Below are 27,793 nucleotides of genomic sequence, written 5' to 3' on the forward strand. Positions count from 1 at the left end.
ATGTCTTCTGCGGAGGCACTATGGGTGAGCTAAATGGATTTTCTCAGAATGCACTGGTACTTGTATATACTGTGATAGATCAAGGGCAGAGGGTGGCAGGAGAGTCTTTGAAGGGAGGTATATCAGCCCTAGGATGATCAGGGCTTTATTCCCTGCAGCCTAATTGGAGTCATGAGGGGGCAATTAGGAGCCAGCTGAGGCCAATTAGGGATCAGCCAGGTGCTCCACAAAAGGGCTCCGCCCCAAACACACAGTGCACAAGTTGGAGGAAGCAGAGGTGCTGTGCTGTGCTGTGCTGTGCTGTGCTGTGCTGGAGCGGAGCAAAGCGAAGTAGCAGATCGGAGAAGTGAAGTGGGGGAGAGCAGAAGAACCCCAAAGGAGGTACTGAGCCCAGGAAGGGGTGGTAAGGACATAGGGCCGGAGAGGCCAGGAAGACTGAGGGGGGAAAAGTAGCCCAGGGGAAGAGACTGCGGCTTCACAGTACAGAGCCAGCAGTCTACAGCTGCTGATCATAGGGCCCCTGGGCTGGGGCCCGGAGGAGCGGGTGGGCCCGGGTCCCTACCTCCCTCCCCCAGGGAAAACGGGGTGATGGGCACCTTCCTGGCCCCCAACAGGGGTGAAGCACGAGATCCACTAGGGGGAAGCCGGCCATCAGCCACAATACATACACCCAGATCAGACTGACCAGTACACACACACACAGAGGCAGTGTGCATTTAGTGTGCAGATCCTGGGCGGTGCTGGTGACCTGTGCTATGTTGGAAATCAGACAAGATCATCCCATGGTCCCTTCTGGCCTGAAACTCTCTGACTCTGAGGGCGATCAGCGTGCGCGAACCAACTCGGTGACCCTTGGGTGTGTTCAGAGAAAAGCTGGTGCATAGACACAACATTGTGTTAGAAGCGTTTGCCTGCTACTTCTGTTGTAATTGGGGGTTGTGAGAATGTCAATGTTTACAACTGTATAAACTACAAATAGCCCCAAGGGAGAGATCCCTGGAATGGCTCGCCTAGCAGATGAAGGCAGAACATCCCGTGGCTGGGAAGCGAAGGTGGAAAAATTCAAATTGGAAATAAGGTGCCCATTTTTTAAGAGTGAGGGAGGAATGGGGAGGAGGTGAACATCCCGCAGTGCTGAAGGAACAGGTCCAGGACTATTTAGAAGGATTGGACATACACAAGTCCATGGGGCCGGATGCAATGCACCCGAGGGTGCTGAGGGAGTTGGCTGAGGTGATTTCAGAGCCCTTGGCTATTATCTTTGAAAGCTCGTGGCAATTGGGGGAGGTCCCTGATGATTGGAAAAAGGCAAATCTAGTGCCCATCTTCAAGAAAGGGAAGAAAGAGGATCCAGGGAACTACAGACCGGTCAGCCTCACCTCAATCCCTGGAAAAATCATAGAGCAGGTCCTCAAGGAATCCATTTTAAGGCATTTGGAAGAGAGGAAGGTGATCAGGAACAGTCAACACGGATTCACCAAGGGCAAGTCATGCCTGACCAACCTGATTGCTTTCTATGATGAGGTGACTGGCTCTGTGGATGTAGGGAAGGCGGTGGATGTGATATACCTTGACTTTAGCAAAGCTTTTGATACTCTCTCGCACAGTATTCTTATCAGCAAGTTAAAGCAGTATGGGTTGGATGAATGGACTATAAAATGGATAGTGAACTGGCTAGAGCATAGGGCTCAACGAGTAGTGATCAATGGCTCCATGTCTAGCTGGCAGCCGGTCACAAGCGGAGTGCCCCAGGGGTCGGTTCTGGGGCCGGTTTTGTTCAACATCTTTATTAATGATCTGCAGGATGGGGTGGATGCACCCTCAGCAAGTTTGCAGATGACACTAAGCTGGGGGGAGTGGTAGATACGCTGGAGGGCAGGGATAGGATACAGAGTGACCTAGACAAATTGGAGGATTGGGCCAAAAGAAATCTGATGAGATTCAACAAGGACAAGTGCAGAGTCCTGCACTTAGGAAGGAAGAATCCCAGGCACTGCTACAGACTGGGGACCGACGAGCTAGGCAGCAGTTCTGCAGAAAAGGACCTGGGGTTACAGTGGATAAGAAGCTGGATAGGAGTCAGCAGTGTGCCCTGGGTGCCAAGAAGGCTAATAGCACATTTGGCTGCATTAGTAGGAGCATTGCCAGCAGATGGAGGGAAGTGTTTATGAGAGGGCTGGAGCACAAGACTTATGAGGTGAGACTGAGGGAACTAGGCTTGTTTAGTCTGCAGAAGAGAAGAATGAGGGGGGATTTGATAGCAGCCTTTAACTACCTGAAAGGGGGTTCCAGGGAGGATGGGGCTAGGCTGTTCTCAGTGGTGGCAGGTGACAGAACAAGGAGCAATGGTCTCAGGTTGCAGTGGGGCAGGTCTAGGTTGGACATTAGGAAAGGTTTGTTACTAGGCGGGTGGTGAAGCACTGGAATGGGTTACCTAGGGAGGTGGGGGAATCTCCATCCTTAGAGGTTTTTAAGCTGCAGCTTGACACAGCCCTGGCTGGGATGATTTACTCGGGGTTGGTCCTGCTTTGAGCAGGGGGTTGGACTAGATGCCTCCTGAGGTCCCTTCCAACTCTAATATTCTATGATTCTATGTGGGCAATTAGCCATTGGCAAATGACCAAGGAAAGAGATTTCCGATAGCAGTTGGCTTTCTAATCTAGCAGAAAAAGGCATCCCGAGATCCAAGGGCTCGCAGCAGAAGCTAGACAAATTCAGACGGGAAATAAGGTGCAAATTTGTCGTTAACCGCTGGCGTGGCTGTGGTGAAGTCACCGTCCCTTGATGGCTTTAAAACAAGACTGGAAGCCAGGCTCTAGTTTAAGCCCAGTTGATTTGGCTGGCTGCAGGAATCACGGAGTGAGAGTCCCTGGCCTGGGTTACTCAGCAGATCAGACCATAACAGCCCCTCTGGCCTGGGGCCATAGTCTCAATTAGAGTAGGGCTGTGTACAGATGCCTGAGTGTAAACAAGAATAAATGGTTTCTAGCTATTCTGGAGAAACGGTGATGCAAGTTGCCTGGAACGATATTTACTGGGAAATTGGGAAACCCTGTGAACGGGAAAAGCCAGCGTGCCGGGATTCATGGCACTCTCTTACTTAGGAAATGTTAGAGTGGCCGTATCTTGTCAGATACCGGCCAGTAGATGGGCAGGAACAGGGGCTGAGTGACCCAGAATGACATCGAGGGTCTTTCCCATCTAAACAATACAAGCAAAATCCCCGGGCACAGCTAACTCCCAAAATCAGTAGCCAGGTCACACAACGTAGTGGCGTATTGTGGGTCTCCAGTGCCCGGGGGCCATACTTACATTGGCGCCCCCCCATCAGCAATGCCCTGTTGGGGGGGTGGTCTGCGGGCCCTTTTCCCACTCTCCTCCCGCTTTGGGGGTGGTGGGGGCTGCCTGGTGGCGGGGGGCAGGGACTGAGACGGACTCTGGTCCCTGTGGCTCCCTCCTGGCGCCCAGCACAGGGGCGGAGGAGCTGGGAGGATGCCCTGGCTGTCTGCGACAGGGGATGGCTCCTCCTCTGAGGAATTGGCCGGCATCCCCCCACCAAGCCAGCGCCAAAGGGCATGGCCCCTCCCCGCCCCTCCTTGGTCCACCACTGACACAATGGGGCAGCAGGGGAACTGGACTCGCTTCCCAGGGCTTACCACTGCCCTCTGTAAGGGCCAGGCACTCCTGCTCCTACTCTAAGCTCTTCCAATGAGCTCTTGCTATTTGTCTGTACCGCGCCTAGCACGCTGGGGCTGCGATTGTCCCCGTGGCTTCCAGGTGCTCCTCGAATATAAATAACAGGAAGGTGGCCATGGAATGCAAGTTACTAACAGGAAAACCCGGTCTTCAGCAGCTATGTAATAACACACCGCCAGCTGGCCTCTCCTCGCCCTTTACACTGCACGCCACTGACATGAGAGGGGTTACTCCTGATTTCCACCGGGGTAAGTGACAGCAGGTCCCGGCCAGACAGCGTTAAAAAGAAATGAGCTCCCATATGTCTGGGAGGCCACAGGCGTTGTCGGCATCTCAGCCTTTCACCTCCCCGGGACAGCGTTGGGAAATACCAGGGACTGATGGTATGGGGTAGGGGGCCGTAGGTCCTTTCTCAAGCAGCCAATCCCTCGTCAGACACAGGCGTACGGCCTCCCAGTAGGGGGTGAAGGCTTTGATGGAGGTACACTGGTCTGGGAAAACACTGGGCCTGATTCTACTTTCACTGACCCCGGCACTACCATAGTGTAAATCTACTAATGGCAATAGAGTTACTCCAGGGTGTACGAAGGGAGAACCAGGCCCGGTGGGGTTACTCCTGATTTACTCCGGGGAGGGGGTGATTTTTAACTCATCATGGCACACGGGGACACTCCAGAGCACTGAAAAAAACCGAACGTGCCAATATTTCAGAAGAGCACAGGGGATGACTCTGAGCCTGATATCCATCCCAGGTGAAATCACGGGGTGGCTGGCATGGAACTCAGTCTTCTTTGGTCTAGGTCTTCTTTGGTCTAGGTGGGATATTAGGAAAAGCTTTTTCCCTAGGAGGTGGTGAAGCACTGGAATGGGTTACCTAGGGAGGTGGTGGAGTCTCCATCCTTAGAGGTTTTTAAGGCCCAGATTGACACAGCCCTGGCTGGGATGGTTTAGTTGGGGTTGGTCCTGCTTTGAGCAGGGGTTGGACTAGATGACCTCCTGGTGTCCCTTCCAAGCCTCATCTTCTATGATTCCATTCTTTGATGAGCTCACCAGTTTGGCTGTCACACGGTGTTGACATAATGGACTTGGATTTCTGAAAGACATTTGACTGCACGTCACGCTGATAAAAAAAAATAGCACTTTACAAAAAAAATCAATGCGGCCCATATTAAAAGGATTAAAAACTGGCTAAGCAAATAAGGACAGGGGAATCTGCATCGAATGGGGGCGTTTCTAGTGAGGTCCAACAGGGATCGGTACTTGGCCCAGTCCTATTGAATGTCTTTGTCAAGGATCTGGTAGAAAATCATTCCTGGCGGTGATGGGGTCAGGCAACTATACAGAGCGACCTGGATTGCTTGCTAAGATGAACAGAGCCAAATTTAAGGTCATTTTAAGGTCTAAGGAACAAAGACTGTAGGTCACACATATAGGCTAGGAAACTGGACCCTGAAATGCCTGGCTCTGAAAAAGACTGAGTAGATAACCAAGGGAATTGCTGTCTGTGCTAATGCAATCCTCAGTGTTACAAGTAGGGGACTATTGAATAGGAGTAAAGAGGTAGGTCAGGCTTTGTCTACGGCACTGGTAAGACGATTACTAGAGTCGGGGCTCAGTTCTGGTGTCCCCACTCCTACAAAGATACTGACAGAAACAAGCCAGAAGGCTATGGCTCAGGAAAACCGAAAGCAGCTCAATTTATTCAGTGTGTCCAAGAGAGGGTTCAGACCTGATGGCATTCCACAGACACCTCGTTAGGGATGAGATTTCTGGTAGCAGGCAGCCCTTGGATCCAGCAGAAGAAGGTCCCAACGGGAGGGAAGCTAGACAAATTCAGACTAGAAACGTAGTGCATGTTTTTTGCAGCGAGGGGTAATTAACCGTTGGGGACAACTTCCCCAGGGACACGGTGGGATTCTCTATCTCGCGAAGGCTTTAGATCAGGAGTGGGTGTCTCTTTCCAACACTGCTGCCATATCTCCCCGGGGAGTTACAGCCCGGGCTGTGCAGGAATCCAGACTAGAGGATCCCCTCACGCTATTCAGCCAAATCTTCCTGGCATGGCTTGTCATTCCAATACGGGCCGTTTGACCTTTGCCGTTGGTTTTTTCTTCTTTGGATGCAGCAGACCTCGGCCCCCACCCCTCCTCTGCCTGCAAACCCTTCGGGGTAGCAGGTCCCATCTCCGTCGCCACTGCTCCCGAGGCTTTTAGATCCAGGGGACCAGCAAGGGAGAAGAAAGTGAAGGAAGCCCCGTGCGCTCGCCTGGCTCCTGAGCCGAGCTGCACAGAGCAGCGGCGTTCTCTGCAGACAGGCAGGCACCAGGACACCTCACGGAGCAATGCCCAGCAAATACAGTGATGGGGGGGCCACAGCTCCCCACTTCACGGCTGGCTTGCATGGCCTAGGGCCGCTCTGTATGTTTGATATGGACACGTATGAGCCGTGCTGGGAGGATGGGTGTCTATCTCCCTCTAGCGGCTGATTGGTAGGTTGATGAGTCTGCTATGGTTGCCTTTAGTTTCAGCATAGCCGGGGTGGGATCAGGGAAGGGTCTCGTAGCAGGCAGCACTGCCTGGCCCATCTGGCTTTAGGCTTGCTGCTGCCTCAGTTTCCCCTTCTTGAGCACGCCAACAATTTCAGCCCGTGTCGAGTCACTCCCCTGCTTGGCGGGGTGGCGGAGGGCGCTGGGTCGATTAACCAAGTTCGCAAGGAAACACAAGAACATCTCCCGCTCTCCCAGCCTGGCTCCTGCACCTCAGGTCCCCCTGCTCCTGTGATTCCCTGCCTGCTTTTTATCAAGCAGCGACTCCCACTCCTGGGGCGCCCTACCTGGCGTCTCCCTGCTCTCCCCAGGCTCCTCTTTTATCTCCGGGACCTGCCTGGCCCCACCCGCCCTTAAAGGGCCAGATGACCTATGACAGTCCTGGGTGCGTACCCCCGCTCTTGGCCCAAGAATGGGCCCTGGGAGGTGTCCTTTGTGCACACCAGTAACTTCTTGCACGTGCGGTTGGTGGGGAGCGTGTCCGGGTGGCTGGAGGTCGCTGCCCCTTGGGGGTTCTCTCGTGCCATGTTCCAGGCGCCAGCCAGCAGCTGGAGTATGAGCTCCTCCCCAGCATATGCCACAGCTAGCATAGCGCCGCCGAGTACGCTGATTGTCAGCGGGATGGTGCTGGTGCTGACAGGGTTAATCTTTACCCAGTGGCCTTTTCATTCAAGTGATTGCTGGGAGCGGAGCCAGGCTGACTTGGCAGAGGAGAGGATGTGAGATGGAGGGAAATAAGTGGACCCAGCTTCGGGAAAAGGTCGGGTGCTAGTCATGCCCTTCTCCCCCCAGTTCATCAGTGGGGACCAAACTGGAGACCGGCCATGCCAAAAGCACAGGCTTCCAGCACTGGAGCCAAAGGAATAGCTCCGTTAGCAGCTGGCAGTAGTAGGCTGTTAATCTCTTTGTGTACCAACCGTTCGGCAGTGACATAGCGCACTTAGCCAGCACCTGCACCCATGTAACCCCTTTTGGTCAGTGAATCATGCAGGAACTGAGGCTGATTTCTGCAAGTTGTTTTGAAATGCATCATGAGGATGGGGTGAATGCACCCTCAGCATGTTCGCGGATGACACTAAGCTGGGGGGGAGGAGTGGTAGATACGCTGGAGGACAGGGACAGGATACAGAGGGACCGAGACAAATTGGAGGATTGGGCCAAAAGAAATCTGATGAGGTTCGACAAGGACAAGTGCAGAGTCCTGCACCTAGGACGGAAGAATCCCATGCACAGCTACAGACTGGGGACCGAGGAGCTAGGCAGCAGTTCTGCAGAAAAGGACCTGGGGTTACAGTGGAGAAGAAGCTGGATAGGAGTCAGCAGTGTGCCCTGGTTGCCAAGAAGGCTAATGGCATATTGGGCTGCATTAGTAGGGGCATTGCCAGCAGATGGAGGGCAGTGATTATTCCCCTCTATTCAGCACTGGTGAGGCCGCATTTGGAGTATTGTGTCCAGTTTTGGGCCTCCCACTACAAAAAGGATGTGGACAAATTAGAGAGAGTCCAGCAGAGGGCAACAAAAATGATGAGGGGGCTGGAGCACAAGACTTATGAGGAGAGGCTGAGGGAACTAGGCTTGTTTAGTCTGCAGAAGAGAAGAATGAGGGGGGATTTGCTAGCAGCCTTTAACTACCTGAAAGGGGGTTCCAGGGAGGATGGGGCTAGGCTGTTCTCGGTGGTGGCAGATGACAGAACAAGGAGCAATGGTCTCAGGTTGCAGTGGGGCAGGTCTAGGTTGGATATCAGGAAAAAGTTTGTCATCAGGAGGGTGGTGAAGCACTGGAATGGGTTACCTAGGGAGGTGAGGGAATCTCCATCCTTAGAGGTTTTTAAGGCCCGGTTTGACACAGCCCTGGCTGGGATGATTGAGCTGAGGTTGGTCCTGCTTTGAGCAGGGGTTGGACTAGATGCCGCCTGAGTTCCCTGTCAACCCTCCTCTTCCATGAGTCTGAGTATAGTTTGGACTGGCGGTTTTCAGCTCATGGATTTTCACTCCAGCTCTTAGCTATTCTTGTCGTGTGGCTGTTTATCCAGATCACACGGAATCCTTTCCACTCCCTGGTTCCTTATCTAAGTCAGTGGTTCTCACCCTTTCCAGAATACTGCACCCCTCTCAGGAATCTGATTTGCCTTGCATACCCCAAGGTTCGCCTCACTTAAAAACGACTTGCTTACAAAACCAGCCATAAAAATACAAGTGTCACAGCCACTAGTACTGAGAAACTGCTTCTTTTCTCATATTTACCATGTGATTATAAAATAAATCAGTTGGAATATAAATATTGTACTTGCATTTCAGTGCATAGTGTATAGAGCTGTATAAAGAAGTGATTGTCTGTATGAAATTTTAGATTGTACTGTTCTGCTAGTGCTTTTTACGTAGCCTGTTGCAAATATCTAGAGGAGTTGATGTGCCCCCTGGAAGATCTCTGCGTACCCCCAGGGGTACACATACCCCTGGTTGAGAACCACTGATCTAAGTCATGTGGTATTGTTTCTACTTCCGGGCTGGATGACTGAACCTTTTGAAACAGAAAAGTAATAAATAGCCACTAATGAATTTTTCAGTAGGGATTTTTGGCTGGAATCATCTCTGCTAAAATGCCCAAAACTTCATCTTTCGGGAGCATTTTGACAGCTGCCCAAATACTTGCAATTAGCAAATGTTAGAACCCCATGAAATGTGGAAAATCATTCATGAAAATTGCTGGGAATCTGGATTTTCTTTGACTTCCTGTCTAACCTGATCCCTTGATTGCCACGCACACAGACAGCCGAAGTTACAAGCAGAAAAAATGCGATCATCAATACAGATTTGTTTAGTAAATCACCCTGGCAATATTAAATTGGTCAATAAATATTTTTAATTAAAAATACCCTCATTTATAGTTTACTTGTTAACAGATATTACAGACAGTGCAACCGTTAGAGCAACTTCACCTTGAGTTGAAATAACAACACCACAATAGCATTTTTATAGAAAAAAATCATGCCCCATGACGATTGGTATTCCTCTGTGTCTAACACACCCCGGTGCCCTGTTTCTCTCTTGTATATTTCCGTATTATCCTCTAAACCAGCAATACTCAGACCTCAGTGATTCAAGAGTCAAATTAGTGAATCTAAAAAATCCCACGTGTGTGAATTCATTATTTCACTGACTATCGTACTATATATCCATATATATATATATATATATATATTATTCTCACAGCAAAATGACTGCCCAAGTATGATTATTTTATCAACTACAATGGGTTACTAACATAGCAAAAGCATCCTGACCAGTTAATAATTTGGATTGGTTAATAATTAAATCACATGGTGTTTTAACGTCATGTGCGGCCAAGAGCCGCAGGAGACACGCTGAGTATTGATGTTTTAAAGCCATGGGCAAAATCCCAATTTCCAGAGGGCATGGCGGACAAATTCCTAACACAGCTGGGTCTTGATCCTGCAACCAATTGAATAGCTTTACCCAAGTCCAAAGGTATTCAGGCGCCTAACTTCCCATGGGAGTTAGGTGCTGAAATATCTTTGAGGAGCTGGGTTTGCGGGTTTGCAGAATCAGGGCCTGGTGTGTGATATAAACAACAATAAATAATAATAATTTATGAGGCCCGTAGGGCGCAAAACAGATAATTTCCACGAAATTAACACACAACGATATACAGAACAGAAATCACCAGCAAACCTGCCTGGTGGGAGACCCTGGGTTGGCTTGATACAACGGATGAGGAAGGAGTGGTTAAAATGGGGCTGGGGGCGACCCATAAGCAAGAGCCCATGAATGTGAACTTGGCCACTGAAGCGGGGGGGAGGGAAGTGGGGGAGAAGAGACGGCCCCCAAGATAAACCTTAATGACAAGGACTCTAATATAGAGCCCCCCTACCAGTAAGGGGTTAATTCGAGCTACAGGGAGGGAGCATGGTCTAGGATAGGGCAGGGCAAAAAACAACCCCACAGTACATACATGTTACAGACATGTTCCAGCCACGTCTTTAAGCCGTGAGCCAGGACTTGTAAATACAATCTCCCCCCCCATGTACTTAGTACATACAAAGATTCTGCTGAAACCAGGAACTGCCGGTTTGGGATGCGCGCTCAGTGCTTGGTCTGGGTCAGGATATAGTCGGTGATGAACACTTCCCCCAGCCGGTCGGTGACGCTGACGGGCTGGTTGTTCTGCGGGGAGGTGCAGATGTACCAGCCGCGGTGGGCGGCCGACTCGAACCTGGCCGTGCTCTCGGCTTCCACCTTGTAGAAGATGAAACGCTCCAGCTGGGCTTCGTCGATGTCCTTCAGGATATCAGCCTCCTGCGGCGCAAAGGGCAGCCCGGGTTAGAAAGAGAGGCCGGAGGAGGGAGCCCTGGGCCCAGCCTCTGTGAGGCATACGGCTTATCTGCTAGGGGCATTTAGTAGCCAGGAATCCCTCTAGGAAGGTCAAGGCACAAGCCTCGGTCTTGGGAAACCCAGGTTTGAGTCCCTGTGCTGCTGATTTCCCGTGTGACCTTGGGAAAGTTACTTAGCCACTTTGCGCCTCAGTTTCCCCAGCTGTACAATGGGCATAAACACCCTGCCCCGCAGGGGTGTTTGCAGGTCAATCCATTAACCCTTGAGAGGTGGTCTGATACTCTGGTGACAGGGCCAGATAACCACCCAGAGCTCCAGAGACCACTAGCCATGGTGCAAACAGAGGCCCAGGGCGGGGATGTGATGCAGCCGGAAGGACTCTGCAGCACTCTCTCCATTGACCCACACTGCTGCTTAGATTGTGGGGGTTGAAGGAAGGGGACCCACAGCTGTCCACTGCTTCCGCCTAAGGAATCGGGGAGGCTGGGAATGTTCCCCCAAGCAGCCCGGGATTATGCTAGCCCTGGCCCAGGGAGAAATGGAAGTGAGGGGTCCAGGGATGGGGCGACCCCATGGCACATGGGGGCCTGATCAGAGCCAGAGTGAATCCCGGTCAGATCAGCTCCAGGGCCCAGCGGCCGTTTCCAGGGCTGGCCAATTCGTAGGGGCCCTGGCGTCATGGAGCGACGGAGCCCACAAGCCCTTCTCTGAGCACGGACCCGCTTTCATCCCCTGAGTGGAAGGCTTGGAGTGTCTCCAAAACGGAGCCGAGAGGCAGATGCCACAGTCCCCCCCCCTCACCTCCAGCTGCAGCACGGGCTGGCTGCCATTGTTCACGCAAGACATGTAGAGACTTCTCCCCTTGATGCCCAGGGCGACCGGAAACCTCGAGCTCTGTCTGCTCGTGCCGCTTTTCGGTCTGTAGAGAGCCATGTTTAACTTCACTGCGGGAGGGGGAAAGGAAAGACGTCATGAGCAACGGCTCCGAGAACGGCTCTCTGCAGTCAGCTGAGCCAGGGGACCCACGCTGCGCCCGCCTGGCCATGTGTCCCGGGCCAAAGTCAGGCAGCGTCTAGACCCCGGGAGCTCCCCGGCATCTCCCTGGGGGCTTGGAACATCCTAAAGCTCAGATTGTCCAGCCCAGTGGTAGAGCGAGAGGTTTAACACAGAGGAAAGGTCCTCTCCTGGAATTGCCTGGGGGAACTGCCCTGGCTTTTAATAAGAGACTGGCATGGCCTGGCTGTCTCTGTGGGTGGCCCTGACGTACTCAGGGCAAGTTGACGTAGGCACCCAGAGCTGTGAAAACTGTGCCAGCCTGGAAACGTCATCGGGTCGGGTTTCTCGGGAGGCGTCTGGTATCATCCGGGCTAGATTTCTTGTAGCCCGAAGCCGGAGGGGCAGAAAAGCACGAGAGAGCGCCAGGGCTGCGGATCCTTCATGGGGGGAGGCCAGAAATTCGGCTGGCATTTGGGGCGAAGGTTTGGGGGAAGGCTGGGGCGCCACGCAGGCCTTACCTTGGTGTCTGATGTTGGGGCCCTGCAAATGCATAGCCACTAGCTGGGCGGGAGCCTCCAGCTTGAAGGACTTCTGGTCGGTGTCGCGAATCTCGTAGGAGATGGATCGGAAGAAGCGGTAGATGGAATTCACCGCGTAGGTGACGTTGTGTGTATCGAATGAGACCGTCTCTGCAAACCACGACACGCGCAGGGGTTAACATCGCCTCGCACGCTCTGAGCCTGGGCTCGCCTCTCCTACCCAGGGGCTGCAGGGCCCGGGGACCTGATTGGCGTGTTTGGGCCTCCTACTGGATTTCATCAACACTGCTGAGCCCTGTGTCATAGGCCCCATACTGCTAACAGCTAATGGGGAGTCCCCTTTTTCCTTAGTGGGATGGGCCTGTGCTGTGGCTGGAGCAGAGGGGCATATTGACCTCTCCTCCCCTACCGAAGGGACTTGACTCCCCCTGCCTCCCAGGAACCAGGTCTCATGCACCTGATGCTCCTCTTGGGATCGGGGGAACAAACTGACAAACAATCACACTCTGCCGGTCTCACCCATCACTTGATCACCCACGCCATTGCACTGGTGGGGAAACTGAGGCTCAGCGAGGGGAATGCACTTGGGCAGGAGGGACAGCCCTGTGGTTAGGGGACTAGCCTAGGACCCTCGAACAAGCTTGGGTTCGGCTCCCAGCTGGACCACTGACTCCCTGTGTGACCTTGGGCACCGCATGTCGTCCTTCTGTGCCTCAGTTTCCCCATGTGTGAAATGGGGATGATAGCTCTGCCCCACCGGGGTATTGTGAGAATAAATGCCTTCCAGATTGTGAGGTGTGCAGGCCCAGATCCTCAAAGATGCTAACTCCCATTGAGTTCAATGCCTTTGAGGATCTGGGCCTCAGACATTCTGGTGTCATGTAAACGCCCTTGGTAGCTCCCTCACTCTGGACTCACCCCCAGTCACACCGAGCTGGCCGTGGTGGTGCCCCGAAGCCCCTGGCCTGCCCCCCTCAGCCCTAGCCCTTGGCCGGAGACGCTTTGCTCCAGGATTCCCCGGCTCGTACCAAAGACGGTGTCGAAGATGCCCCTCAAGTCATCGTCCGTGAAAGGCCTGGCTTTCGACTTCCTCTTCATCTTCTCCGTGGCAATGACCAGCACCACGGATCTCCGGAAGGGCTGGAGACAGGTCTGCTCCGTGAACTTCAGCTGGATGTCCAGCCCGCAGGTCTGGGAGAGGGTGCACGGGCTTGGGTCTCGGGCAGAGCTCTGGGGGGAGCAAGGAAAGCGCCGTGAAACGAGCTGTTCTAGTCCAAGCGGCCGCCAAGGCTGAGCCAGGTTCTTCCCCCTCCCGGGGGTGGGCCAGGAGCAGGAATCTCCTCTCACCTCCACCCCATGGGTGCCCGTCCTGGCCATTGAGGGTGGAGAGGAGACTCCCCTGCCAGGGTCCATCAGGGTATCCTCTACCATGAGGAACCCAGGAAGACTGGATCGATCCACCCCCCTCAGCTGGCCTGACCAGCACCATCCACTGGTTGCAAGGCACTTTCCTCCGTGGGGCCAAAGGCTGCAAGGATGCCCACAGCGGGTAGCCAGCCGGGCTAGGGTGAGTGCAGGCTGCTATGGCATTCGCCCTGTCCTCTGTATTCATTCAGCCATGCCGTGAAACCGTGCCAGACGTTCCAGGGCCTCTGGGTCCATGGAGGACACTCTCCAAACCATGTCAGGTGGGACCTAGGTGGGACCTGACCCCTCTTTCCCCAGGGCATAATATCTCCAGGAAGGGCTGTTGGACGGAGACACTGATCCTTACCTTCCCCAGGTAGGGGCGGTCGGCTTCGTAGAACTGCTCTTCGTTCACACTGTAAGCAAGGAACAGACAAAGGCCGGTTATTCGCCGGAGAAGAGATTCTGCGGCAGTCACAGGCGCTGGTCTCGATGGACTCTGAACCCCCGGCAAAGGCGTTTACACTTGTCCTAAGCCACAGAGACTTAACGCCGCAAAGATCTGCCGGCATTGCTATGTGGGTTTGGCCTGGAGCCAGACTTAAGTGGCCCCTCCGCCTCGGACTGCCTCGTTGCACTGGGGTGAATTTCACCCTAAAACTCCAGCAAGAATCCCCGGCTCTGAGACCCTAGAAACGGGGAGTCACTAAATCCAGGGTTACCTGCAGAACTCCATCACCTCCTCCTGCACGTCAGGGACTGCGGCCATTGCTGCTTTCCGCTCTGAAACCTAAAAGGGAAAAAAACCAGAGATGATCACGCTTGCACCATGTGCACCTCCAGCCAGCCACGGAGAAAGAGAGATGGTCTCCTAACGTACGGGTCACTGAAATCTGTCAGCCGTGCGTCCCCTCACTGTAGCAATGCAGCCAGGGAGCTGGTGGCAGAAAACCTTGGAACAGGAATGCTGGCAAGGCTTTAAATGAAGGTAACGTGTATATTTGCTCTGATAAGAGGGTGAACTGACACGCTTCCCTTAGGATACTATGGTGCATTAGAAATAGATCTGTGTCCGGGGGGGAGCTTATTGAGAAAGAAAGAAAGAAAGAAAGGTGGAGCACCCTGTAGATCAATTGATGGATCAAGGATTAATAGATGTTGTACTCCAGCTAATCTTTAAAAGCAAGTAACAGCCCTAGTGTTTGTCAGAGATGCTGAGCGATTGCAGCTCCCAATGATTTCAGCTCAGCCCCTCTGAGAATCAACCCATACCTGAGTTCAGAGCCCCTCATGCATTTCATAGACTCACAGAAAATGAGGGTTGGACGGCACCTCAGGAGGTATCGAGTCCAACCCTCTGCTCAAAGCAGGTCCAACCTCAGCTAAACCATCCCAGCCAGGGCTTTGTCAAGCCTTAAAAACCTCTAAAGATGGAGATTCCCCCACCCATTCCAGTGCTTCACCACCCTCCTAGTGACAAACTTTTCCTAATATCCAACCTAGACCTGCCCCACTGCAACCTGAGACCGTTGCTCCTTGTTCTGTCACCTGCCACCACTGAGAACAGCCTAGCTCCATCCTCCCTGGAACCCCCTTTCAGGTAGTTAAAGGCCGCTATCAAATCCCCCCTCATTCTTCTCTTCTGCAGACTAAACAAGCCCAGTTCCCACAGCCTCTCCTCATAAGTCTTGTGCTCCAGCCCCCTCATCATTTTTATTGCCCTCCGCTGGACTCTCTCCAATTTGCCCACACCCATTTTGCACCACCTACTACAAAGCTCTTCTAAGACTCTGTGCCATGTATTCCTAGATGCCTCCCCTGCAGGCTAGGCTGCCTCTTAAAACAGCAACGTCTGTTGATCAGGAATTCCCGTCCCCCCAAGTGCCAGCCAGATATTGCGAGCTGCGAAGGCGCTCTGAGCACGATACCTGCGTGACAAGTGCCGCCTGCCCTTCCGACGGGAGGATTCTCTGTGCGTCTCAGTGTTGACTGGCTCCTCGCAGCTGCCGAGGACTGATATAGCAGGCAGAAGAGGAAGGTGTGGTTTGGCTGGGAACTTCCCCAGAGATATGGGGACACAGATATTCTTGTAAATTTCACAAATGGGTGAAATACGCGAAAAAAAGGAAACTCAAGGATCAAGACCGAGAAACTAACCTGGCCTGGGAATGAGACCCCCAGGGAGCAGGCAAATGAAGGATGAAAACCATCCCCACTGCACTTCAATCCCACAAGGTCTATGCCCCACATATGTCCCACTTCAGCCCTTTGCACATGTGGGGCTTAGGGCTTCTGCTGTCTCTCCACCAGGGGGTGAACTCCACCCCAAGACATTTCACTGTGGCCCGGCTGAGCCCTCAGGTTTCATCCCAGTCCAAAACAAGCGCATGATAAGAAAACTGCTTCAGTCATCCGTGCCCTTCCCGGCTAACAGAGAGACTCCCTGCCTCCTCAACCCCCCCAGCCTAGCCTCCCGCTGACCACTTCGGCCTGCTGCTGAATGATCTGCTAGCTGAATCTCTCTGTAGTCACTGCAGAAGGTGTGGTTCTGCCTGGGACATGATGGTTTGCCAGGAGGCCTGTGGAGCCCACCCACCTTGCTACCCCACCAGATTGCTAACAAAATGCACTGCAGAGTTGCTATACATGTGGGGTCTGATCCTGAGTGCAGCTAAGCACCCGCACTTTTCATTAACTTCAGGAAGAACTGTGTGTAAAGTGGGGGGGGGGAACTTTTTTTGGGGAGGGCAAATTAGCACATTCACCAAAAAATGCACTTTTCGGGACTCCAACACGTCGTCAGTCCAGGTCGAATTTGGGGAACAGTTTCAGCTGAAAAAAAAAAGCTGACAGGAAACATTTTGGAATCAGTTCAGGTCGAATTTGGGGAACAGTTTCAGCTGAAAAAAAAAGCTGACAGGAAACATTTTAGAAACGTCAAAACTCTGCGTTTAGAAAAAAACCGAGATGAGCTCTTTTGAAATGGCATTTTTGAAACTTGCTTGGAGTATTGCCCTAGCCGCGTTGGTCCCAGGAGACGAGAAAGACAAGGTGGCTGCGGTCGTATTTTGTATTGCGCCAACTTCTGCTGCTGAAAGTTCTGAGCTTACGCAGCTTTCTTCTTCGGGTCTGGGAAAGGTACCCAGAATGTCACGGCTAAATGAAAAGGTGGAGCAGATAGGGAGTTAACACAGGTTGCAAGAGAACATTCAAGGTGAAGTGGGCAGTTAACACCTCCAAAGGTGTAGGAAAAAGGAGGATTCCTGGGTTACAGATTGTTGTAATGAGCCGCAAATCCAGCGTCTTTATTCAGTCCATGATTTTGGGGGTCTAGCAGCGTTACAGATCTAAGTTCCCAGGCTCATCTTTTGAAGGTGTGGCGCCTGTTGAAACGAAGCGTCAAATCAAAATGACCTTTTTCAAATGGAAAAACGTCAAAAAGGTTGTTAGGGTTTGAAATGTGTTTCAAAATGCTGACTCGAAAAAAGATTCAGAATGTTTCCTTTCCACCCGAACAACATTTCTTCAGTTTTTTTGTTTTGGTGAGAAAAAAACCAAAAAAACAAAATTCAGGGTCAGTTCGAAACCAACCACTTTTTTTTTATGGCTGTGTCGGTTTGGCCCCATCAGCTAAAATCAGCTCTTCGCTCAGCTCCGATTGTGCGTGGTGAGCTGCAGTCGGAATCGGGGGCGGAGGTCAGGGTTGGTGGGGAAAGCCAGCAAGGAGAAGAGGCGTCGCTGGCTGCGTCCCCGGAAAGCCTCGGTGATGTAATGAGTCAGTGATTTCCCCACACGCTTTGCCTGTCCACTTCTGCTTGCTGAACTGAAATGGCCCGTTGTGCAAAGTCGGCAAAGCACGCTGTGATTGCCCAGCAATTCTGGAAAAACTAAATGAAGCTAGCTAGATGCAGCAGAGGGGGAGAGAGCCGGGAGCACTGGGCCGGGTTCAAGACCTGGGGCCTGAACCAAAGTCAGGAAAAGCCAGGCTCTGAGCAGAAGTCAGGCCCCATGAAGCAGACGCTTGACTAGAAGTTCACTGTCCAGCCCAGGGACTTGGCAAAAACACAGCTGGTGTGGCAAACACACAGGCATCCTAAGAAGTACCAGGTATTGATGCAAACCCATTTCAGAAGGCTAGTACAGACGTATCCCAATACAGATCTATGGCATAAACCTGTTCCTTGGAGATGGTACAACACCACATTGACCCCGAGTAAGACACGGATGAGAACACAGGATAATGAATGGGGAGGTTTTGTTCAAAGCTGCAGGTAGGATGTGAAGGTTGGTAACTAAACCACCTAATTTGTTTGTGCTGATGTATGAAGGAGAAACCATTGGAGAGGCAGCTCTGTCCAGCCGACGGGGCAGTGAAAAGTCCTGCTGATGACTGAACTAGTACCATTGTCACAGGTATACAGGACTGTGTCTTATCGACAGTAAACTTGGCTGAGCGCCTTCGCCACCGAACCGCATCTGTGGTCTTTCTGGGTAGTGCTATCGAGGTCTGCTGGGCCAGCTATCTGCACGGAGCTGGACCAGCGTACGGAGAGAACACACGCATGCCGACTGACAACAGCAGAATGCAGCTATTCGGGAACAACTCTAACTTATCAGTGGGGGAATAAAACCAATTTTATTCCAGAAAGAAGTATCCACGGGGGAACTATTCCTGAAGGGCTATTGCAGAATAAGTTATTCTGCAAGAGAAATACCGGTCTATTTCTCCATGTAGCCAAGGTTGGAATTTGTTTGGCTTTCAACTTCCATTCATTCCATCTTGTTCTTCCTTTTTTTGCTAGATTAAACAGACCTCTGCTCTCAGAAATCTCTCCCCACATAGCTACTTATTGATCTAGTCTCCTCTTCACCTCCTTTTGCAAAAACTACATAGACTGAGCTGCTTCTAATGTGACGCAGGTTTCATGGATTCCTAGGCAGCAGGGACCACAGTGATCAATTAGTCTGACTGCTTCTATAACGCAGGCCATAGAATTTCCCCACAACAATTCCTAGGGCAGATCTTTTAGAGAAACATCCAATCTTGATTTTAAAATTGTCAGCGATGGAGAATCCACCGTGAACCTGGTACCTTGTCCCCACGGTTAATTACACTGACTGTTGAAAATGTACGCCTGATTCCCAGTCTGAATTTGTCTAGCTTCAACATCCAGCCGTTGCGTCGTGTTCGACCTTCTTCTGCTAGGCTGAGGAGCCCATTATTAAATATTTGTTCCCCATGGAGGTACTTACAGATTGTGATCAAGTCACCCCTTCATCTTCCGAGGAGAGGAAGACGATAACAGAAATGGCAGACGTGCTAAATGGCTTTTTTGTTTCAGTTTTCACCGAGAAACTCAGTGGCGATTGGACACCTGACCTACTGAACGCCAGTGAAAACGAGGTAGGATCTGAGGCTAAAACAGGGAAAGAACAAGTTAAAAATTACTCGGACAAGTTAGATGGCGTCAAGTCGGCAGGCCCTGATGAAATACACCCTAAAATTACTCAAGGACTGAGGAGATAGCTGAGTATTAATGAGTATCTTCGAAAACTCATCGAAGATTCCAGAGGACTGGAAGAGGGCAAATATAGTACTAAGCTATTAAAAGGGCACTAGCGACAACCTGGGGAATTGCCGACCCGGACAGCTTAACTTCAGTACCTGGAAAGATAATGGAGCAAATCATCAAGCGATCAATTTGCAAACACCTAGAAGATAAGAAGGTGATAGGTAGCAGTCAGCGTGGATTTGTCCAGAACAAATCATGTCATGCCAACCTGATAGCTTTCTTTGCTAGGGGAAGAAGCGCTGTGGATGGGGTGGGAAGGGGTAGCTAAGGCATATCTTGACTTTAGTAAGGCTTTTGATACTGTCTCGCGTGACCGTCTCATAAACAAAATAGAAAATGCAGCCAAATGGAAGTACAATAAGGTGGGTGCAAAACTGGTTGGAAACCCATTCCCAGAGAGTAGTTAGCGATGGTCAACAGGCAAGCTGGAAGGGCATATTGATTGGGGTCCCACAGGGAAGTCCAGATTTAGGGGCAGGCGACCCAGCCTGGGGCGCTGGGCTTGGGCGGTGTCCGGCTCGGGGGATTGTCTTTGTTGTTAGCGACAAAAGAGAAAACAGACCGTTTGAAGTAAAAGGTTTCTGGTGTTGCGTGTAGGGATTCATTTGTCACTCACCTCGAAAGTGCTGGATCTTTGTAGAATCTCATGGGACCTTCCAGGCTTTCTGAGAGCTACATTTTCCTCGACCGTCGTTGGCCAGGCCCCGGCGGGTATATACAGGGCGGGGCGTCGCCAGTCGGCCAGTGAGACAGAAGAACGAACTGAAGTGAAGTGAGAGCCCAGCTGCGATATCGGGAACGTCGTTTTATTGTGTAATTGAGAAAGGGCACTTGTGTTTTAAGACTTGACAAGTGTAACGTATTGACGAATAAAAGACGTATTCCATGAGACGCCAGCGATATCTATCCAAAATGCCATTGGCCAGTCTTTGGATCTCTCTGACACTGGGCGGCGGTTTGCAAGGACAAAGGCAAGAAAAGCGACCTGAACTAAAGGACTGGGGTTAACATCCTAAGTCATTCACCTGTTGTAACACTGGTTAATACTGGTCCACCCAACGTTGGTGCACGGCTCAATTTCTTGCTGTTGGTACAATTCAGTTATTCTTAAAATTACAATGTTTCTATGAGCTTAGAGGGAATGAATTTTTTTTATTTGCTTATATATGGCATGAATCAATACAGATTTAGAGAACCTAATGTGCAAATTTATCATCTTATATGACAGGGATAAATCATGCATGCAAATCGTGCATCAAAGTCATGAAATGGGCTACAAATGCAATAAAAAAGAAGGTATTCCAAAGTTTAACGAACAGGGTGAGGGGCACCAAAGATGTTCTTTGTCTGGAGCGTCATTTGGTCTAGGGCCGGCCCTGCCCACAGGGATTGGTCCCGGGTCCGGTTCTGTTCAATATCTTCATCAATAATTTAGATAATGGCATAGAGAGCACACTTATCAAGTTTGCGGACGATACCAAGCTGGGAGAGTTGCAAGCGCTTTGGAGGATAAGATTAAAATTCAAACTGATCTGGCCAAACCGGAGAAATGGTCTGAAGTAAATGGGATGAAATTCAATAAGGACAAACGCAAAGTACTGCACTTAGGAAGGAACAATCAGTTGCACGTGTACAGAATGGGAAATGAATGCCTAGGAAGGAGTACTGCGGGAAGGGATCTGGGGCTCATAGTGGGTCACAAGCTAAATATGAGTCAACAGGGTAATGCAGTTGCAAAAAAAAAAAAAGCAAACATTCTGGGCTGTATTAACAGGCGTGTTGTAAGTCAGACACGAGACGTAATTCTTCCATTCTACTCTGTGCTGATCAGGCCTCATCTGGAGTATTGTCTCCAGTTCTGCATGCCACATTTCAGGAAAGATGGGGACAAATTGGAGAAAGTCCGGCAGAGAGCAACAAAAATGGTGAAAGGTCTAGAAAACATGACCCAGGAGGGAAGATTGAAAAAAAACTGGGTTGGTTTAGAAGAGGAGACCGAGGGGGAGCATTATAACAGCTTTCAAAGACATAAAAGATTATTACAAGGAGGAAGGTGGAAAATTGTGCTTGTTAACCTCTGAGGACAGGACAAGAAGCAATGGGCTTAAATTGCAGCAAGCGAGGTTTAGGTTGGACATTAGGCAAAACTTCCCAGTTGTCAGGGTGGCGAAGCGCTGAACAAATTGTCTAGGGAGTTTGTGCAATCTGCAGCACTGGAGATTTTAAAGAACGGGGTCAGACAAACACCTGTCAGCGATGGTCTGGTTATTCTGTAATCCTGCCTTGGGGGCGGGGCGCTCTAGGAATGCCTTCCATTCCTACACTTCTCGCATTCTCTTTGCTAAGATAAACAGATTGGAGCGCTGGAGTCTGTCATTACAAGGCAGGTTTTCTAATCCTTGATCATTCCTGTGACTCTTCTCTGACCCCGCTCCGATCTGCCCGTCCGTCCATTCTCTGCTCAGTACAGGCCAGAGAAGGGCCGTCGATAGGTCCTACTCTCACACTGACTCTCTCTCTCCCCGGCCATCTCCGGATCGCATTCCTGCTTGTTTACAACTCCACGGACAGCGGCGCAATTTGCACTTGATTGACACTTGGTGTGGGCGAGAGAAGAATCAGGTTGTGACACCTTGTGTTGGAAAACAACACCCCCCAAACCCCATATTCACCAGTGTCACAGAATCGTGGCAGACTCATAGAAAATGAGGGTAGGCAGGGACTGCAGGAGGTACCTAGTCCCACCCCTTGCTCACGGCAGGACCAATTCCAACGATAGGTTCTGTGCAAAGGACAAAGGAGTACATAGGTTCTGTACAGCGGAGATGAGATGTTTGGGGCTAGGAAGGGCATGGCCAGATGCTACCGATGCCTCAGGGAAGAAAAGGAAAGCCCTCATAGTGTGTCATTTCTCCTGTACGGGAGTGTGTAATTAGACACGGTATCTTCATGCCTATGCACCAGGAGAAGGGTTAAGGCTGTAAATGCAGCGATCACATTAGCATTTTTTTTTCTCCCCCCAGTGCAGTGAAGTAGCGATTCTGCATGTGACTAAATAGCTGGGGCGGTTCAGCCGAAACCTAGAGCAGCAGCGAAGCTGGTCGGACCAGAGGCTGGCTGTTAATTATAGGCACGGTTATCGTCCGATCTGCAGATAGATATATCCCCGTGCCTCTCTTTCTCCACAGCAGTCTCTGGAGCGATGCCAGCCATGGTCTCGTCCCTTCTCCTAGTTTTTCTGCTAACCGGCTGCTCCTTTGATTGCTTTTCTTCCCAGAGAATGAGAGAGATTCGGGCACCCCCTCCCTTTGGGGAAGGTGAAGCAGGAGAGGGTAAATAGCGCACTGGGAGGTATAGAAATTCACAGCCGGCGGCGCGTCCGTCAGCTCCCCCCAGCTGTGTCAGGAGACTTGTTCCAGCTGTTACCATAGACAAGCTCGCTGAAGCAGGGTTCTGCCACTTGCTGTAAAGCCCCCTTGATCTATCGTGTTGGCTGAATTAACTCACCGGCATCCCTCTCGTTTCTGTTCAGATCCGTTCCTGTCACAGATTGCAGAGACGCACACTGATCTGGGGCTGAACTCCAGGTAAGCGAGAGATCCTAGGACTCTGAAGTGCCGCCCGGCCGGCTTCGGTGTCAAATCTCTATGGTTTTGTCTCCCCCTGGAAAGCGACTGGAACAGCTATTCCAGAATAACCCTCCGTGTGGATGCTCTTATTCTAGACTACCGATTGCATTACCTTATTCCTGATCTTGCAACAACACACAGTTCTGCTCCCTGATACTCTGTGGCATCTTATTGTTGTGGAAGAAAGTTGTAGGGTATCTTGTATTATCTTTGATAAATAGCATGCGATCATTCGATTAAAGCCTGCACCCTATTAAATCAAATGTCCAAAACGGGGCGAAGTTAAGGGTAAATGCATACAAGGACAGAGTTAAACTTGCACATTCAACCTGAACTTTGGCATTTTCTTACTTTTGGGTTCAGAGCCACGTAAACCTAAGTTGGCCTGAATGGACGGTTTCTGTATTTGCATGAATGGAGTGTTTCTGCATTTATTTCTATAGAGTGTGAGCGCTTTTGGCAAAATTACATGGTTAAAATAGCTTGAGTTGTCAATACAAGAGAAAGAGGCTGAAGGGAGGCAGTAGAGACATAGGAGAAGTGATTTGTTACCAGCTGAGAAATGAGAGCTGGAGCTGACGAGTTGGGGGAATACAGAGGAGGCCGGCTGCTGAATTCCACAGCCGACGTGCGGCATTCTGGGCTCAGTTCACAGTCTCTATGAACTTTGTGCTTGTGCAATGTGGGTATAAAATGCTATGGCACAGGCTGGGCTCAGCTGGGACCGGAGGGCAAAGGGACATTCATGGAGGGTGCTGTCAATGCCACTGGCCCGTCGCGAACTAGTGGCGTGTTAATCGCTGTATCTGGGCTCCTGGCTCTGCACCGCCCATGCAACTGGAGACGATCACAGAGCCATAGAGCAGGGAAGGATAGGATCCTACGAGCCAACCCTGTGCACCAGAGATCAGCAGCCAGGGTCAGGTTGGGGTTTGCAAAAGCTTGTGGCTGGGTTTGGGAGTTTCTAACCCAGAGGTACTTCACCTCCAGCTGCGCCCCACTGATCTGAACCCCCATAAGTGTGGGGTGAGGGGACAGAGGTGGCTAACCGGCCCAGGGTTTCCTTCATCTCTGTTAGTGCCATCCCAGCAAACGCAGCCGATGTGGCTCATGCAATTGTTCTGGGAGCTTTGCCTGACTAGGGGCTGGGGAAAGCCCGGAGAAGTATGAAATGTCGCGGGAGAGCAGCTGGGCTGGCGGCGCGGAGGGGCAGGGGGCTGGGGCGGGCGGCAGAGTGGCTGCGCCCACGAGCTGAGACGGCAGCTTCCTACCAAGGCGTAAGCAGGGAGTGAAGCAAATGTCTCTCCCGCGCCCGCGGCCCTCGGCTCGCCCAAGGCAGAGAAATCTCACGCCTCCTTGTTCTCTCCCCAGCGACCCCGAGGGCCCCGTCTCCACGGCAGGACTGGACTCCACTCCCACGGTACTGCTCCGCGCACGTCCCCCCCGCCCCGCGTACAAGCGGCTGAGGGTCCCGGCCACGCCCGGAGCCGGCTGGCTACGCTGAGCGCCCAGCCCTAGCGGCCCGTTTCGGGCGGATCCCAAAGGGGCTCGGCCGCCTGGTGGGGACCCAGCCCGGCCACCCGGACCCGACCTGGGGCCCGCTTTAGCAGCGAGGGGCGGGATCGCCAGGGGCCTATTGGGTTATGGGGGGCGTCAGTGAATCGACCCCTCCCCTGGATTTACGCCCTGGTCCCGGTGTCGGTTTAATTCCCTGGCTCCGGCCTGGCTGGAGAAACCCCCTTGCCCAGCACGTCCCGCCAGCAGCCAACGGGCACCGTGACGCCTGGACCCCCCACGCAGGGTGGCCTTGGCTGGCCCAGGCTGGTCTGTGCAGCTGGGGATGTGGGGGGGCACCTGGCCCCGGATATTCAGCCCGGAGCTGCCTTGGAGCAGCAGAGAGGGGTCACTGCCCGTGGGCCCCACGGCGGCATCCCGAGGCCAGGCCCTAGCCGGCAGCGCCCCGCCCTGCAGCATGGCCAGTGGCCGGTCGACGCCTTTTCCCCGGCCGCGGCCATGGAGCTGGCGTCCCCTTGGCCATTCCATGGGGAGCTGCCCGAATTAGGCCAAGGGGGGCGGGAGGGAGAACAAGCCCTGATTGGCTGCCCACCCAGATCCAAGCCAATCCAGTTGCTCGGCAGGTGGGGCTCACCCCCAGCCCCCCACGCCCCACACTGCTGGGTGCCAAGATGTGAAGGGGGCCGTGGGCCAAAGCGGGGACCTGCTCTGCCCCCGGCCTGGCTCAGCAGGGGTCAGCGCGGCTCCCCCCACGGGACCAGCCTGCCTGACAGCTGCTGTCCGTCCGTCCGTCCCTGGCAGACACCCCGTTCCCGCCAGGACGCGACGGGCACTGAGCACGGCTCTGCAACGCCACCAGGAGCCCGTTCCCAGCCCGGCAACGCAGACCTGGCGAGTCTCTTTGACGAGTTCTCCAAGTCGAGTAAGAACCGGCGGGACCTGGTCTCCGGGCCCTGGCTCTCCTCCAAGCCGGGCACTGCCCACAACAGCCAGGCCAGAGCCCCACAGCCCTGGGCACCGAGTCCTAGCGTCAGACCTGAACACACGGGGCTCCAGGAAAACCCGGCCAGCAGAGCAGTGAGGGGGGCAGGGGGTGCTGGGTTCCTGGAGGGGTGCAGAGGGGTGGGGAAAGGGCAGGGGGGCGAGCGGTTCTGAGTGGGGCAGGGGGGCAGTGAGGGGTTCCAGGCGGGGCAGGGTACACAGAGAGTGCAGACACCGGAGGCGCGCTGGGGGGGGGCGGGGGCACAGGGCGGCTCTCTCTACCTGCAGCCCCCCCGCACCGCTCCCCATTGCCACGCTCCGTTTCAGGACCCTCCATCATGGCCGTGCCGGAGCCCAGACTCTTCACCCTGCGTGACACCCGCCAGAAAGTCGTCCGCCGGCACCGCGACCGCCTCGTGGCCTCCCCGCAGACCGCCAACGCCCCGCCAGGTGGGCCACGGGCCGGCTCCTCCGCGCCGCCCCGCCTGGCCTCCCGGCGGGCTGGGCCAGGGGGGCAGACGGGCGGATCCGGGCGTGGGCGGGCAGGGGGCATCGCAGCCCAGCCACACCTACCCCTGGCGGCCCCAGCGGGACGGGGGGTCCCGGTCCCAGGCAGCTCCAATGGCCAAGGTCCCGGCCCAGGCCAGGAGATGGGGAGCGAGGGGCAGGAGGGACGTGGCCCAGGCTTTGACACCCCCACCTGTCTATAGCTAACCCCCCCCCCCCCCCCCCGGCGCTCTGTGTTCCCAGAGAAGATCAGCGTGGTGCCCAACCAGTTCATGGACCCCCGCCGTTTCCCCGTCATCATGGGCGTCAACGGGGGGACCCGCTGCCTGTCCTGCGGCACGTCGGCCCAGCCCACCCTGACGCTGGAGGTGAGAGTCCATCGCCGGGGCGTCGGGCCTGGAGGACGCCGACGTCTCCCGAGCACGGCCGCACGGCCGCCTCCTCTCCCGGTCCCCGGCGCCTGCTCCCTCCACCCCTCCTGTCCCCCCCCCCGTTCCCCATCCCCTGCCCCGCATCCCCTGTCCTCTCTCTTCACCCCTTCCCCCCTGCCCCTCTCCTTCTCCAGTCTCCTGGCCCTGCTCCTGGGCGCGCTGCCCCCCTTGCTCCATAATCTCCCCCCTCCTTCCTGTCCCACTTCCGTCGCTTTTCCCCCTCCCCTCCCCAGTCTCCCAGCCCCCCCCCCCATCACCTGTCCCTCTCCCCCCCATTTCCCAGCAGAGCCCTTTGACTCGGCAGATCCTGACCGCTCCCCGGCGTCCAGGTGTCCGAGCCGCTGCCTTCCAGGACTACAAGGAGTGGTTAGCCGGGGGGCGGGAGCAGGATTCTCTACCGGCTTGGGCATCATCATCACCGAATGCCCAGGGGCCTCGCAGTGAAGGCAATGGGGTCGCACAGGCACAAGCCAGGGCCCGGGGTGACGCGGGGCCTCGGCGCCAAGACGACAGGCCCGGCCCAAAGAGACACACGCGCGCACAGACCAACTGCCACGTTCCCCCTCGCCATCTGAGTGCCCCTTTCTGCTGGGCCCAAATAATGCCAGAGATGCTGCCTCAGTTTCCCCTCTCAGACCCCCAAAGAGTCCAGCTCACGTTCCAGTGGTGGTAACACGCCGTCCCCAGGGCCCGTTTTTGATCTCACCAAGTGCAGACAGACCTTGAGAGCTCCAAACGCCGTCCCTTCATCCTGCACACGGCGTACACATTCCCCAAATCCGGGCCAACGACACGCCTCATACACAGGCTGCCGCCACGCCCGGGCGTCCTTCGGTCCCCGCCCGGTCTTTGATCCAGCCCGCCCTGCTCTTCCGTCTGGAGTCCTTCCTGGATTCTTCCCGGCTTCCAAGCGGCGGCCTGGGAAGCCTCTCTGCCAACATCCAAGCCCTCTTTCGCCTCCTGGCCCGGCTCTGCAGGTCGGCTGGCTGGCCCGTCCGCTGCCCTCCGCCTTTCCCCGAGACCGCCTGCCCCGTCACAGCCGTCTTCCTCGCACTTATTAGCTACCGATGCAGCCCCATCCTCTCTGAGATGCTGGGATCAGTGCCTAGCCCGAGCAGTTCAGGGGGAGGGAGGGAAAAGAGCCTGTTGCCTGGGGATCTGGCGTGACTGAGATCCCAGAGCAGAGCCAAGCCATGCCTTAGCCACCCTGGGTCTCAGTTTCCTACTGAAGTCAAGGGGGCAGATGGGAGATTCCCCTCCTTTCCTGCCTCCAAGCTGCAGGTCCATTTCTAACCGGCCTCTCTCGCTCCCAGGACAAGAAAATCATGGACTTGTACTATAACGACCGGGAAGCCAAGCGTTTCACCTTCACCTGCTCTGTCACGGGCAGCACACACCGCTTCGAGTCGGCCGCCTTCCCAGGCTGGTACCTGAGCACATCCCACGGAAATGACCAGCCCCTCCGGGTCACCAACCGCCTGGGGGAGGCGGAAATCACCAGCTTCTATTTCAAGAAAGTTTAAAGTCGCAGGGGCCGGGGTCCCATCCTGCGGCTCCCCAGGGGTGTTTTACCAGTGACACTGGTGCACTCAGGAGATGCCTGAGGGCTAAATCTGCGATT

The 27,793-nt window shown here is 53.6% G+C and overlaps 2 protein-coding genes across 2 annotated transcripts; one reads left to right on the plus strand and one right to left on the minus strand.

The window, feature by feature from the left end:
* On the plus strand, positions 1-27,793 carry LOC137147932 (interleukin-36 receptor antagonist protein-like). The gene is made up of 8 exons (XM_067540356.1): positions 1-24; positions 366-381; positions 22,642-22,696; positions 24,110-24,158; positions 25,055-25,175; positions 25,562-25,684; positions 25,985-26,109; positions 27,486-27,793. Exons 1-8 carry the CDS (start codon positions 1-3, stop codon positions 27,693-27,695), a joined length of 723 nt encoding a protein of 240 aa, XP_067396457.1. The 3' UTR covers positions 27,696-27,793.
* Positions 9,082-15,514, minus strand: LOC137147870 (interleukin-1 beta-like). Its single transcript, XM_067540264.1, has 7 exons — positions 15,465-15,514; positions 14,259-14,326; positions 13,904-13,952; positions 13,158-13,359; positions 12,109-12,279; positions 11,396-11,538; positions 9,082-10,558 (listed from the first exon to the last, which is right to left on the minus strand). Exons 2-7 carry the CDS (start codon positions 14,303-14,305, stop codon positions 10,346-10,348), a joined length of 825 nt encoding a protein of 274 aa, XP_067396365.1. The 5' UTR covers positions 14,306-14,326; positions 15,465-15,514; the 3' UTR covers positions 9,082-10,345.

Source organism: Emydura macquarii, unplaced genomic scaffold, assembly GCF_026122565.2.
Source record: "Emydura macquarii macquarii isolate MOO-44397 ecotype Brisbane River unplaced genomic scaffold, CSIRO-AGI_Emac_v2 contig_573, whole genome shotgun sequence".
Lineage (NCBI taxonomy): Eukaryota > Metazoa > Chordata > Testudines > Chelidae > Emydura > Emydura macquarii.